Here is a 15,704-nt window from a genome sequence, read left to right on the forward strand (position 1 = left end):
CTCTTGAAATGAATACTAACATCATATTGTCTTCCTCATCACAGACTCAACCTGCAAATTAACCTTTAGGGACCCCCAAATCCCTTTGTGCCTCAATTTTTGTGTCTTCCTCCACTTAGAAAATACTCAGTTTTTTCATTTCTTCTACCTAAGTGCATGACCATGCATTTCCTGTCACTGTATTCCATCTGTCACTTCTTTGCCCATTCTCCTAATCTGTTTAAGACCTTCTGTAGCCTCTCAATTTCCTCAAAACTATGTACCCCTACAACTATCTTCCTATCGTTTGCAAACTTTGCAACAAAGCCATCTATTCCATCATCCAAACCAGTTAGATATAACATAGAAAGAATCAGTCCCAACACAAAACCCTGTTGAACACCACTAGTCGCCGGCAGCCAATCAGAAAACGCTCCCTTTATTCCCACTCATTGTCTCCTGCCAATCAGCCATTGCTTTATCATGCTAGAATCTTTCCTGTAATACCATGCATTCATAGCTTGTTAAGCAGCCTCGCGTGTGGCACCTTATCAAAGGCCTTCTGAAAATCCAAGTGCACAACATCAACTGATTCTCCCTTGTCTATCCTGCGTGCTTTTTCTTCAAATAATTCCAACGGATTTGTCAGGCAAGATTTTTCCTTGAGGAAACCATGCTGACTACAGCCTATTTTACGTACCGCCAAGTACCCTTAACAATCGACTCCAACATCTTTCCAACACTGAGGTCAGACTAACTGGCCTATAATTTCCTTTCTTCTGCCTCTCTCCCTTCTTGAAGAGTGGAATGAAATTTGTAAATTCTTCAGTCCTCTGGAACCACTGCAGAATCTAGTGATTCTTGAAAGATCATTACTCTTGTCTCCACAATCTCTTTAGCAGCCTTTTTTAGAACCCTGGGGTGTAGTCCATCTGGTCCAGGTGACTTATGTAACTTCAGACCTTTCAATTTCCAAGAACCTTCGCTCCAGTAATGGTAATTTCACACACTTCATGACCCCTAACACCTGGAACTTCCAACATGCTGCTAGTGTCTTCCACAGTGAAGACTGATGTAAAATACTTAGTCGGTTCATCTGCCATATCCTTGTCCCTCATTACTACCTTTCCAGCATTGTTTTTCAGCGGTCCGATATCCACTCTCACCTCTCTTTTACACTTTATGTACCTGTTGCGGACAGAGAGTGGGAAGGAGGCAGGGTGAGGGGAATTATGGTTGGGAAAAGGGGCAGGGAGAGGCGGGGAGCTGGAAGCACCAGAGAGACAGTTTGTAATGATCAATAAACTACACCCTAACCTCGTTATATGCGTCTTCATACAATGCAGATTCACAGTTATGCGAGGAAGCTATTTCTACCAACGTCTCCTTATATGCGTCCAAAACGCACAGTTATGTAAGGAGCACTGCTTTCCCGCCAATACAAGTCACGTGCGCACATCTCACAGACTCACTATTGGGACGAGAAGTACCGCTTTCCCACCAATACAAGTCACGTGCACATGCCTCACAGTCTCACTCCCGCCAGTCTCGCACTGGTTTTGGCAAGGTGTGGATGTGCGATCTTGCGCTTGAAATATTTAACTATGCCTCCTAGACATCCGATGTCACGTCCTGGGCCATCAGCCAAGCGGCAGAGAACTGCTTTAACACTTGAAAAAAGTAGGAAATTATAAACAGCGCAGCATCAGCTGAAGGTAACACAGCTCTGGGACGCTACTGCCAGGAACAGAAACTTGCCTTTAAAGTTCTTTTGTTGCTTGACAATGTGCCAGCCCATCCTAAACATTTGGACAGCATTCATCCTAACATAACAGTGCGTTTCCTGCCGCCTAATACAACATTGCTGATTCACCCACTTGACCAAGGTGTGATCCACATTCAAGGCGTATTTTTTTTATGGTGAAGTATCTCTCAGATGCTGCAGGCAACAGATGATTTTGAAAATCCCGGGAGTTTACCAACGGTGAGGGAATGGTGGAAGTCGGAACACTTGGCACAAATGGTGATGGACGTGGACCCAAGTTTAGAACTGAGTCAGCAGTTCAGTCGTTCCCTGCCGTCAACCCTTCTTCCCTACAAGCAAATTTATGCTGAAAAACAAAATGCTGCCACGCAAACAACCCTCACCACTTTCTTCAAACCGGTGTCATCTCCTGCTCTCAGCAGTTCTAAGAGTTCTGTGCGTCTTCCTTCACCCCTTGCTGTGCCTGATATGATCCTGTCGACCACAACCATCCACCTTATGCATGCAAGGCTGCCCGACACAACAACCACTCATCTCCTGGAGCGAACACACCTGTCACTGTTGATGAGTACTGTACACCCTAGTATGTTAACTTTCTATGATTTATTACATTGAATATTACCTTAAATTGATGAAATATAATACGAATGTTGCCTTGTGGTACTGCTTTTGTGTCGTATTGGTATGAAAATGTGAATAAATTACAGATAAAACATATCTAGGAAGCCTTCCGGAAAGCATCCCTATTTTCTCCATTTAAATAATTATTCACATTATGCGTCGACTGCAAGGAACGTATCCACCGCATATAATGAGGATAGGGCGTAATTGTTTGGACTCAAATTATCTTGCCTTGTTCCTCAGGGCTGGCTGCACCTATGCCACCCCCCCCCCCCACCCTTGCCCCGGCACTCCCTTTCTGCCACCTGCCCCACAACACTCTCATGGTGCTCCACCCTTGCCATTCCCATCATCCACTGCTCCTGCCAGATTTACAAACTCTCTCTCCACTCCACGTTGTCAATGACAGTATAGTGCAAAAGTCCTGGGCACTCTGGTTATATATACGTACGTGACTTTTGCACAGTACTGTATACCCTCGCCACACCCGCACCCTTTTCAACATCCTTTACTCCTGCCAAATTTACAAATTCTGCTCCATTTTGACAAATACAGTACTGTGAATTTGGGCTGACGACCCTTCAGCTTTTAAGCGTGGTTCATCTTAAGATTAGATTTTATAATTTGTACAATAGCAGAGGAGATTCCCGAGTAAAGAATAAATACATTCAGAACTTCACATTAACTAAATGCAATCAAATGTACTTACCCACAGCAAGTGTGGTCTCACAGTGATAGTATCCATTTGGTTGCTTCTTCTTTAGCATGGAGCAAAGTTGTACGCAAGTCACAATCTCATCACCAAAATAATGATTTTTAAAATTTTTATACAGTTCTGGAGAAATCTTCTTAATTCCCTGCAGGTTGTAAACAAATAAACTATTGTTTTTATATTTCTGATCATTTTGGGTAACAGAGCATTACTTTCAATATTCTATAATCTGAAAGCTAATAAAATTGAATTAATATAATTCCAAATAAAAGTGCAATATTTTGTTAACATGAATAGATTGTAATCAACTAATGTTAATTCAAGAACAAAGGTGTATAATATACAGAATATTGACTGTGAGAATTTACAACCAAACTTCAGACCAGATAATACTGCATCTGTAAGGAGTTTTAACATTCTCCCCATGACTCCTCAGGTTTCTCCAACGTACAAGCTACAGTTACTAAGTTGTGAGCTTGCTGTGTTGGTGCTAGAAACACGGCTACACTTAGAAACATAGAAAACATACAGCACAATACAGGCCCTTTGGCCCACAAAGCTGTGCTGAACATGTTCTTATCTTAGAAATTACCGAGGGTTACCCATAGCCCTCTATTTTCTGAACTCCATCCAGGAGTCTCTTAGAAGACCCTATTGTAACCGCCTCCACCGCCAGCCCATTCCACGCACTCACCACTCTATGCGTAAAAACCTTACCTCTGACATCTCCTCTGTACCTTCTTTCAAGCACCTTAAAACCCTGCCCTCTCATGCTAGCCATTTCAGCCCTGGGAAAAAGCCTCTGACTATCCACATGATCAATGCCTCTCATCATCTTATACACCTCTACCAGGTCACCTCTCACCCTCTGTCGCTCCAAGGAGAAAAGGCCGAGTTCACTCAACCTACTCTCATAAGGCATGCTCCCTAATCCAGGCAACATCCTTGTAAATCTCCGCTGCACCTTTTCTATGGTTTCCACATCCTTCCTGTAGTGAGGCGACCAGAATTGAGCATAGTACACCAATTGGGGTCTGACCAGGGTCCTATATAGCTGTAACATTACCTCTCGGCTCCTAAACTCAATCCCACGATTGACGAAGGCCAATGCACCGTATGCTTTCTTAACCACAGAGCAAATCTGGGCAGCAGCTTTGAGTGTCCTATGGCCTCGGACCCCAAGATCCCTCTGATCCTTCACTTGTGGGCTGCTGCCAGCACATCCTTGGACTGTATTAATAATTGATGTAAACGGTACATTTCACTGTGCATTTTGGTGTACACGTGACAAACAAAGCTCATCTCTATCATTATCATTGATATTCTACTAAATATGCAGAAAAATTCATAGCCAGCTTCATTTGCTATGATCAAATGGTGACCCTCTGTAAGAAATTGTTTATAATTGTTCTTCTTTTGTCCCTCCGATTTGGTTTGCTAATTTATTTCTAGCTACTAGATCTCATTGCTTACTAAGAAGTTTACAGCTGTTATTGATTACTTATTATCGAGTTGTTAAGCAATTAACCTTTGTCATCTCGTTAGCTATTATAATCACTTGTATATTTATTCATTCATCAGAAGCATTTTTATGAGTCAAAGGAATTTTAATAAATATTTGAATCTATCTTTCATGAGGACGACGAGAAGTATTGTCATTTTACTCAGATCCTTACGTACCGTATTGCATTGGCGATCAATAAGACCGCCTTCAAGCTAAAACTCAGGACTGGAGTCTACCTATCTGCCTAGCTTAAGAAAACATGGAAGCTTTTGAGCAAGGGCAGAATAGTTCTACTGCAGACAAATAATGAGCATTTTTTTTTTGTTACCGGATAATATACAAGCCTGAATTCTGCTGCCAGTCACAAACCAACAACACTTAATATTCACCTTGCTTACAACTGCCCACAAGTGTATTTTGTGTTTTTTCAGCACACTGCATGCTAGAATGGGAGCAACATCTGTAAACAGGGGAAGCAACAGCTCTTCAATTAGTCAGAAAAAAAACACGATGACACAGAGTCCAACCAGGAAATACAAATCACATCTAAATACTGTGAAAGAAATAAGAATTGCCTATGGAATTGGGTGAGAGAGATAACACAATCAGATACTGAATCGTAAAGAATGTTTTACTTTTTGAAAATTCTGCAGTATTACTGCAGAAATAACAGGAATATGAACTTTAACATGTATTTTTCAGTGGTCGTTACATCTATACCATGAAAAAAAAATCAGTCTGGAACTCATAAACCTAACCAAAAGTCATCTTTAGACTTAGATTTGAGAGATACGGCACAGGAACAGGTCCTTCCAGCTCAACAAGCCCAACAATACACCCATGTGACCACACATCTTTGGAAGTGGGATGAACTGCAACCAGAGGAAACTCATGGCATCACAGGTACAAACTCCTTATAGACAGCGGTAGAATAGAACACCTGGTCCAGGCGCTGTAATAGCATTACACTAATCGCTATTACATAGCCTCAAGATTCGGGGGAGTAGATTTAGGACAGAAATGAGGAGGAACTGCTTTTCCCAGAGAGTGGTGAACCTATGGAATTCTCTGCCCAATGGAGCAGTGGAGGCAACCTCAGTAAATATACTTAAGACAAGATTTTTGCATTGTAGGGGAATTAAGGGTTTTGGGGAAAAGGCAGGTAAGTGGAGATGAGTCCATGGCCAGATCAGTCATGATCTTATTGAATGGCTGAGCAGGCTCAATGGGTCAGATGGCGTACTCCTGCTCCTAATTCTTATGTTCTTACACTACACTACTGTACCACCCAATCTTTAGTGAACATCTAACGGCTTGATGGCAAACCTCATACCATTTCTATGATTAGGTCCTGCAATTGTCTCCTAAGCTGTTTCCATGTCAGTAATGGACACCAATGGTGCTGAGTTGCCTCACAAAAGTTGCATCACCTGGACTCTAGATGGCAGCTTCTGAGGCTTCAATCCTGCATCAATTTCCTGCTGCAAAGACCTTGGAAGTGCTTTTTAAATGTATTTGAATATCAAGCATGTTCTAAAACAGTTCCAAATATAAATAATGTTAAAAAATTAAATATTAAAAACACCCGTTGCAAGTTATTTAAAATATTCGTTAGTCGGGGTCAACCATGGGTGTTGTGTCCTAGCTGTCTGCATTGTTGGTGCATGCTATCAGTCGATACACAAGCCTGGGCAGTACGATATGGAGAGCAAGCTGTTGCCCGTGCAGCAGGCTCCTCCTCTCCAAACAGATGAATTCAAAGGAACGGCGGAGACCAATGCAGTTTGGCACCAGCAGCATCACATGAGTTGCCAGTCAGCGTTGAACTCAACATAGGGACTTCATCCAGATTTTTCCTCAGGGTTTACTCCCAAAGCCTCCCCATGAGTAGGTAGAGCCACAAGGCAGTGAAAGTTTGAAATCAGAGTTTTCCTTCTCATAGATGAGCTGCTAACCATAGCTCATGAGCCCCATCTGCCCAGAGCTAAAAACATTAGGATTTTTTAAAAGATGCATACAAGTCATCTGCACCTAAATATACCAAAGTTTATTAAAATGTATGGGGCCCTGCAAAGGGCATCTGGCATCTTAGAAGCCATTTTCTGTCATTGCCTGAGCCTATTGCTGAGTGCTCTGTCAGAAGAGCAGATCAGTTACACAGGAATGTGGCATCCAGACCATCTCCAGCTTCTGTGCCGCGTTGCACAGTCAGAGCAGCTGGCCCATGAACAACACCTCACCAGCAGTCTTCTATCAAGTCAATGGCAAAAGATACATTCATATTGCGCCAATGGTTTGAGTGTGCAGCCTAACAGTGAGAAATACTGGCAGCAGCTTCAGTAAATCCCTGACATCAATATCTGCATCTCCACTATTGATTCAGCGAGTGTGACGGACATTGCTGTACGATTTATTTTTTAGTAACTTCACTCTCCATGGGCTGCATTATGCTGGACCCAACCTACAGCCTAGACTCATTGTTCAGGGTGCCGACTAACTAGGACTTTCCTTTTCCTTCTGCAAGCAGCTGACCAACGGGCAAAACTCAAATCACTACAGTTTAGCAACACTTCGACCACCCTGCACTAAAGTCCACTCCTTTTGTTCTAATTGTGTTTCGTTGGAAAAATTGTTTATAATTCATATTTAATGAATGTTTTTCCTGTGAATGCCACCCATATGATGTTACATTACGTGCTTTGATGCACATAGCATCGTATAAGATTCGGGTGGTACAGTAGTATAGTGGTTAGCACAACACTTTACGGTACCAGCGACCCAGGTTCATTTCCCAACGCTGTCTATAAGGAGTTTGTATGTTCTCCCCATGACTACGTGGGTTCCCTCTGGGAGCTCCAGTTTCTTTCCACAGTCCAAAGACCGTTAGCAGGCTAATTGGCTATTGTAAATTGTCCTGTGATTAGGCTAGTGTTAAATCGGGAAATGCTGTGCAGCGTGGCTCGAAAGGCTGGAAGGAGCTATTCCGTGTTGTATCAATCAATCAATAAGTGCTGCTGCAAGAACGTTTTTCATTTCACCTGTGCATACATACATTTATTTGTGCATATGACAATAAATTCCACTTTGACTTTGCCATGTTGACTCTCTGCATTAACTGTCAAACCTTGAGGAACACTGGGCAACAATCAACAAGAATTTCTCAGACACCCTGTTGAGACCACCCTTCTGAAAGCCCTGGTAGATCACCACTCTTTGGGATGCTTAAAAAAAACAGTCCAACTACATCAAAATATTATTTGAAAAAATAGAAACAGCAAATGAAAAGAACTCTAAAATAGTAAGTAATATTCAAAACTTTAAAATAAATTACACAGAAATAAAGTTAATTCCTCCAGAACATCTGTTGTGCATAGAATTGTTCCCAAGCAGAATTTGGATTGTGAAGAGGGAGACAGAGTTTAAAAGAAGCGAGCCGGGGGCAGTCGGAACATTTTCCACGCAAATTTGCATGGAGAATTGGATTGTGCATAATTAGGCACTTGACAAGAGCCAATAAAAAGAAGTTGGGTCTATGTGTGAGTGTTGGGGTGGGGAGCTGAGGCTTTGGCTCATCGAGGATTCAGCAGGGAGAGCTGTAGGCCATGGGTAGATTTTTTTCATTATTCTTTTCTCCCTAATCGCACATTTAAAGCAGATGGGATTCCTTACTATAGTACAGCTGTGGTTGAGTGTGTTGGCACCCCTGACGCTGTAGGTTATATGCTGATGATAATTAGGCAGAGATTTCTTCAAACAAGCCTGATTGAAGTTTCTTGTTTGGTGATGGCAGCATTCAATATCTCGAGTGCCTGATTAATGTTGGCTTTTGACAGTATGTAAACTATAATCAGGATCACGGAAGAGAGCTCTCTTGATAAGTACAAAGGTCCACACTATGTGACAAAACCACCATGTCTGAGCACCACAACGGCTCAGCAAATTTGTGGATGACACCAAGATGGGTGGTGTGGTGGACAGCAAGGAAGACTATCAAAGCTTGCAGCAGGATCTGGACCAGCTGGAAAACTGGGCTGAAAAGTGGCAGATAGGATTTAATGCAGACAAGTGCCAGGCGTTGCACTTTGGGAGGACCAACCAGGGTAGGTCTTACACAGTGAGCAGTAGGGCATTGAGGAGTACGGCTGAACAATGGGATCTGCAAATAGAGATCCATAATTCCTTGAAAGTGGCATCACAGGTAGATAGAGTTGTAAAGAAAGCTTTTGCACATTAGCCTGAATGAGTACAGAAGTTGGGATGCTATGTTGAAGTTGTACACGAGGCCAAATTTGGAGTATTGTGTGCAGTTTGGTCACCTATGTTCCTACAGGAAAGATGTAAATATGACTGAAAGAGTGCAGAGAAAATTTACAAGGCTGTTGCTGGGATTTGAAGACCTTAGTTATAGGGAAAGTTTGTATAGGTTAGGATTTTATTGCTTAGGCGCGCAAAAGATTGAGGGGAGATATGACAGAGGTTTATGGGAGGTATAGAAAGGGGATATGCAGGCAGGCTTTTTCCACTGAGGTTGGGTAAGACTGCAACTAGAGGTCATAGGTTAACGGTGAAAGGTGAAATGTTTAAGAGGAACTTATTCCACATTGTCACCACCTTCTGAGTGAAGGAGTTGCCAGGGCACGTACATGGTAGATGTGGGTTCGATTTCAACATTTAAAAGTAATGTGGATAGGTACTTGGATGGGAGGGGTATGGTGGGGTTATGGTCCAGGAGCAGGATGATGGAACCAGGTAGATTAATGGTTCGGCATGGACTAGTTGGGCCAAAGAGTCCATTTCTATGACTCTATTGCTGCAGATCCCGCTTGGCATAAACTGAAAGATGGGATGTAGTGCATGTGTGCAGCCATCTCATTTGCAGCTAGTTTCAGATTTTAAGCTTGGCCAACTATGCGTGGATTCAAGACAAGTCCTGTTCCAAATGGCTGATAATTGACCTACTATTACTGCATTCCAGGTTATCTTGGAAAATAAGTAATCTTATTTCCACCAAAAATCATTAAAGCATAATAAAATAACAAAGAGCATTATTACACAGATAAACGTGTCACCTGAAGCAAAACTAGCAAGGTATAAGGTACTTTTAGAATGAGTTCACTAAGTGTCACATAAATAAAATAAGAAATTAGGAAAATAAATGGCATGTTGATTCATATTACAAGAGGATTTTTTAAGTACAAGAATAAATTTGTCCTACTGCAATTAAATAGTCTTAGAATAAGTGATAGGGCATAAAAATCTAAAGCAAAATTTCTTCACAGACAGGATTAAAGCTTGGGGAATTTTCTACTCATGTGCAGCACAATCATTAAGTTAATTCAAAACAGAGATCAATAGATACAAGAAGTTCTGCAGATGTTAGAAACCTTGAACAATCTGATCATTGTAAATAGTGAAGACTGCTGCAGGGAAAGTGATTGCACTCGTTTAAAGTGCCTCCTCTCAGTAGCTGTAATGCTGCTCCTTGAACTAAGTATGGATTCTGTCAATCTTAGGATCTAGGGATCTTCTCTGCAAAGCAACCCCAACAAAAAGGCTGGGAAAAAGCACCCGCCAACGATAGATGGACATTTTTAACTTTACTAAAGCTTTTGATTTCATCATTAGGGAAATCCAGTAAGGTGGTGGCGCATGGGAACACAGTGGCCTGTCAGGGACCAAACAAAGGTGCACTTCTCTTTGTAAAATCTGTTTTTTTACAATCCAAAGACAATTTTACTCCAAGAACATCGAGTACTGTCGGGTTTCTCCATCAGTGATTGGAGTAGCTGGACTGGTGTTGGCAGCAGAGCCAACTGAAGTGTCAAAGGGATCAGCCAAAATGTCAAAAGGTGTTGGCTAGGTGTCGACAGAGCAAGTCGGGATATTGGAGGAGCCCGCCGATGTGTCGGAGGATCCTGCCTGGGTTCAGAGGAGCTGATCTGGCTGCAGACCGTGTTGCCACCTGCTACTTGGAAGCATCGGAGTTGGTGCAGTATAACCATGGGAGGTTGTCTCGGACACTTCACTTGTGATCGCAAGAGTCTGTTGGACAGTGATAACACAAGTTGCTGCAGGCCTGCTATCCTTGTCTGGTGGAGGAACAGTCAACATGCGAGCTGTGTAGCCTCAGCTGTAGCGAGAACTAGGCCTCAAGCGTCGGGTTTGCCTGCTGCTGCAGATCAGGTGATGGGTGCGGAAGCACTACAGCGTAGCTGGGGCCTGGCCTCACCCATTGGTGCTGCTCGCCCGTGCTGGAACAGTGGAATGGCAGGTTAGAATGACAGTCTGTACACTGCCAGGAGACTGCATCATCAATTGCTAGACATTGTTTCTCGAGGTCTTGGACTATATATGTTTTTTTTTGAGTGAATATGCTTCTTTGCTCGATATTTTTAATTATGTTATTCACTATTTTTGGATGTTTAGTTGTTTTTTTTTGTATGTTTTGCACCTTGGCATCAGAGGAACGCTGTCTCGTTCAGTTCTATCCATATATGGTTTGAATAATAATTAAACTTGATTTGATTTGATTGATCTGATTTGACACTCCTCAAATTCAATAGACCACAGAAATTCATCTCCACAACAGCATGTAAGGTAAGGCACAAACCAACACATTTACAAAACACCAATCCGAATGAAGATTGATGTCAAGTAAGGCTGCACTATTGTTCCAGTACTTTTTTCTATCTTTTCTACCACAGCACCCTACCTGCAGTAAACACCTCATGGGAAAGGAGCTAAATCTTCAAATTTGTTGAGACTATTCAATATATGACAACTACACTCCAAAATGGATTTCGCCCAAACTTCAGTCATTCAGATGCAGTAGACAGACAATGCTTACAATCACTCAAACTTATAGGATGAGCTGCAAAACACTTGTTCAGAAAAGCATACAGAAGGATGAGCTTTACACTCACCATCTGCAAGATAAAGGACTAGTGTCAACTGCAGCACACTGTTCTCTGACAATAAAGACTCATAGCAAAGCCCTGGAATACAGAAGATAGAAAACTAGAGCACACTGTGCAGACCCTTCAGCACATGATGTTGTACAAACTTTTAACTGACTGCAAGATTAATCTAACCCTTCTCTATGATGTAGCCCTCCAGTTTTCCTTCATTCCTGTGCCCAAGTAACAAACATCTCAGATGTATCTACCTTTACCACCACACCTGGCACCACACTCCACTCTCTATGTAAAAAAAAAACCTCCCCCCCTCTAATACTTCCCTCCAATCACCAACCTCCTGGAAATGGTGGACCATTTCTGAAAGGTGGTTATAAACGAAATTCATCACTGCCTTCATTGCATCTGTATGGCCTTTGAGGGTAACAAATGGCTTCTGGTTACATTCTTCCCTACATATGGAAACATTCATCCTGCACACACTCTATCAAAAACATTCATCATCCTCCCGCCACCCCACCTGAGACAGGGTTCTTCTTGTCCCAACCCACCACCACACTAGCCTCTGCGTCTAGCACATAATTTTGTGTAACTTCAGCCATCTCCAACAGGATCCCACCAAACACATCTTTCCCTCCCCCCCCCCTTCTGCTTTGCACAGGGACCCCTCCATAAGCAAATCCCTTGTCTATTTGTTCCCATCCCTGCCCCCACTGATCTCCCTCCTGGCAAGCAGAGCAAGTGCTACACCTGCCCCTACACCTCTTCCCTCACTACCATTCAGGATCCCCAACAGTCCTTCCAGGTGAGGCAACATTTCACCTGTGAGTCTGTTGGGGTCACCTACTGTATCTGTTGCTCCTGTATATCGGGGAGACCCAATGCAGGCTGAGTGACTGCTTCACCAGAAAAAGTGGGATCTCCCAGTGGCCACCCATTTTAATTCCACTTCCCATTCCCATATGTCAATCCATGGTCTCCTCTATTACCACGATGAAGCCACAGTCAGATAGGAGGAGCAATACCTTATATTCCGTCTGCTGAACCTCCAACCTGGTGGCATGAACATTGATTTCTTGAACTTCTGGTAATCCCCTCCCCCCGCTTTACATTCATCATTCCCCATTCACTTTTCTCTCTCACCTTCTCTCCTTACCTGCTATCACCTCCCTCTGGTGCTCCTCCCCGCTTTTTTCCCTTCCATGTACTTCTGTCCTCTCCTATTAGATCCCCCCATCTCCAGCCCAGTATCTCTCTCACCAATCTACTTCCCAGCTCTTTACTTCACCCCTCCCTGCTTCCAGGTTTCACCTATCACCTTGTGTTTCTTTCTCCCCTCCCCCCACCTTCTAACTCTGGCTCCTCATTTTTTATCCCTCCTGTCCTGATGAAGGGTCTCAGCCCAAAACGTCAACTGTACACGAATGGTGCCTGACCTGCTGAGTTCCTCCAGCATTTTGTGTGTGTTGCTTGGATTTCCAGTGTATGCAGGTTTTCTCTTGATTATCATTTTAAAGATTTCAACTAAGTCACAAGAAATTAAACATAGTCATTTTTTTTGTTAATACATAAACCCTCACATTTCTAGTATAATATTCATAAAATCTCTGTATCCTCTCCAGTGCCTCCTTTCTTTCATATAAAAAGTGGTTGCATACAACAGTGTCCTAACCAAGGTTCAATGATGCTTGACATTTGCACAATTATATGTATGCACAGGTGGTATCAGAAAGGATCTGTCATGTGTGGATTACAACAAGTTGGTTTCTGGCAAAGGTGTCCTTGATAAGTGGGAGGCCTTCAAAAGTGAAATTTTGAGAGTAGTGCTTATATGTTTCTGTCAGAATTATAGACTAGGATAACAGGTTTAGGTAACCTTGGTTTTCAAGATATTGAGGGCCTTGTTTAAAAAGAAGAAAGAGCTGCATAGCAAGTATAGGAATGAAGGAGCATATCAGGTATTTGAGCAGTAAAAGATATGCAAGAGAACACTTAAGTAGGAAATCAGGAGGGCTTAAAGAAGACATGAGGTTACTCTAACAGACAAGGTGAAGGAGGATCTCCAGGGCTTCTACAGATAATATTAAGAGCAAAAGGATAGCAAGAGACAAAACTGGTCTTCTGGAAGATCAGACTGGTCATTCATGCATGGAGCCAAAAGAAATGGGAGAGATCTTAAATGGATTTCTTTTGCATCTACTAGGGAGATGAACACAGAGTCCATAGAAGTAAGGCAAAGCAGCAGAGAGGTCATGGACTGTATACAGATTACAGAGTTGCTCTCACTAGTCGAGTTCTCCAGTCTGTCCTGATGGAGCACTGCCACATTTTCCATGACTATCTATCTATCTATCTATCTATCTATTTATTTATTTATATTTGTTGACATTCTGTGTGGAGTAGGCTCTTCTGGCCCTTTCAGCCCGCCGCCCCAGCAGCCTGATTTAACTCTAGCCTAATCACGGGACAATTTACAAAGATGAATTAACCTACCAACCAGTATGTCTGTTTTTGACCATGGGAGGAAACTGGAGCACCTGGAGGAAACACATGCGGTCACAAGGAGAACGTACAAACTCCTTACAGGCAGCGTCAGGAAATGAAGCCAGGCCGCTGGTACTCTAAAGCATTGCGCTACCCACGAGCTACTGTGCTACCCCTCCTTCATTAATCCCTCACACTCTGTCACATCTGAAACAATGGAATGCAGAATACCGAGCTGCCAGTCCTGCCCCTCCTGTAACCAAGTCTCACTGTAACATCATAATTCCAGGTGTTGATCCTCGCCCTGAGCTCATCCTCCTTTCCTACAATGCTTCTTGCACTGAAATATACTCAGCTTGGGACTGTAGTCACACTGTGCCTTTGATTCCTGAATTTGCCTGAGGTCTTACCAACATCTGCCTCCACAATGTCCCCACTATCTGCTGTGGCACTCTGGTTCCCATCCCCCTGCAATTCTAGTTTAAACCTCACCTTGCAGCATTAACAAACCTTCCCGCTAGGATATTAGTCTCCCTCCAGTTCAGGTGCAAACCGTCCCTTCAGTACGGGTCCCATTTTCTCTGGAAGAGAGTCCGATGATCCAAAAATCTTAGGCCATCCCTCTTACACCAACTCCTTAGCCACATATTAAACTGTATAACCTTCTGAGTTCCAGCCTCACTAGCATGTGGCACGGGTAGCAATCCTGAGATCACAGCCCTGGAGGTCCTGCCCTTTAACTTAGCACCCAATTCCCTGAACGCCCTATGCAGAACCTTGTCACTCATCCTACCTGTGTCATTGGTACCTACATGAACCACGACCTCTGGCTATTCACCATCCCTTTTAAGAATGTTGAGGACTCAATTCAAGATGTCCTGGGCCCTGGCATCCAGGAGGCAATATACCATCCAGGAATCTCGTCCTCACCCACAGAACCTCTTTTCCGTTCTCCCAACAAATCCCCTATCACCACCGCATACCTCTTCCCCCCCTTCCCTTCTGAGTTAAAGAGCTAGCCTCAGTGCCAGAGACCCGACCACTGTGACTTCCCTCTTTCATAGAACATAGAATAGTACAGCACATTACAGGCCCTTCGGCCCACAATGTTGTGCTGACCCTCAAACCCTGCCTCCCATATAACCCCCCACCTTAAATTCCTCCATATACCTGTCTAGTAGTCTCTTAAATTTCACTAGTGTATCTGCCTCCACCACTGACTCAGGCAGTGCATTCCATGCACCAACCACTCTCTGAGTGAAAAACCTTCCTCTAATATCCCCCTTGAACTTCCCTCCCCTTACCTTAAAGCCATGTCCTCTTGTACTGAGCAGTGGTGTCCTGGGAAGAGGCGCTGGCTGTCCACTCTGTCTATTCCTCTTAATATCTTGTACACCTCTATATGTCTCCTCTCATCCTCCTTCTCTCCAAACAGTAAAGCGCTAGCTCCCGTAATCTCTGATCATGATCCATACTCTCTAAACCAGGCAGCATCCTGGTAAATCTCCTCTGTACCCTTTCCAATGCTTCCACATCCTTCCTATAGTGAGGCGACCAGAACTGGACACAGTACTCCAAGTGTGGCCTAACTAGAGTTTTATAGAGCTGCATCATTAAATCGTGTCTCTTAAACTCTATCCCTTGACTTATGAAAGCTAACACCCCATAAGCTTTCTTAACTACCCTACCTACCTGTGAGGTAACTTTCAGGGATCTGTGGACATG

The 15,704-nt window shown here is 43.2% G+C and overlaps 1 protein-coding gene across 4 annotated transcripts in view; it reads right to left on the reverse strand.

Moving 5' to 3' along the window:
• Nucleotides 1–15,704, reverse strand: part of LOC140733653 (uncharacterized) — a 167,316-nt gene that overhangs the window by 89,704 nt on the left and 61,908 nt on the right. For 3 of the 4 annotated variants that reach the window (XM_073057269.1, XM_073057268.1, XM_073057270.1), the window contains exon 7: nucleotides 3,075–3,222. The exons of the other annotated variant lie outside the window; for it this stretch is intronic. In XM_073057269.1, coding sequence (XP_072913370.1) covers nucleotides 3,075–3,222 — 148 coding nt within the window. The remainder of the gene's footprint in view (nucleotides 1–3,074; nucleotides 3,223–15,704) is intronic. 4 annotated transcript variants of the gene reach the window in all.

This window comes from Hemitrygon akajei, chromosome 9, assembly GCF_048418815.1.
Source record: "Hemitrygon akajei chromosome 9, sHemAka1.3, whole genome shotgun sequence".
Lineage (NCBI taxonomy): Eukaryota > Metazoa > Chordata > Chondrichthyes > Myliobatiformes > Dasyatidae > Hemitrygon > Hemitrygon akajei.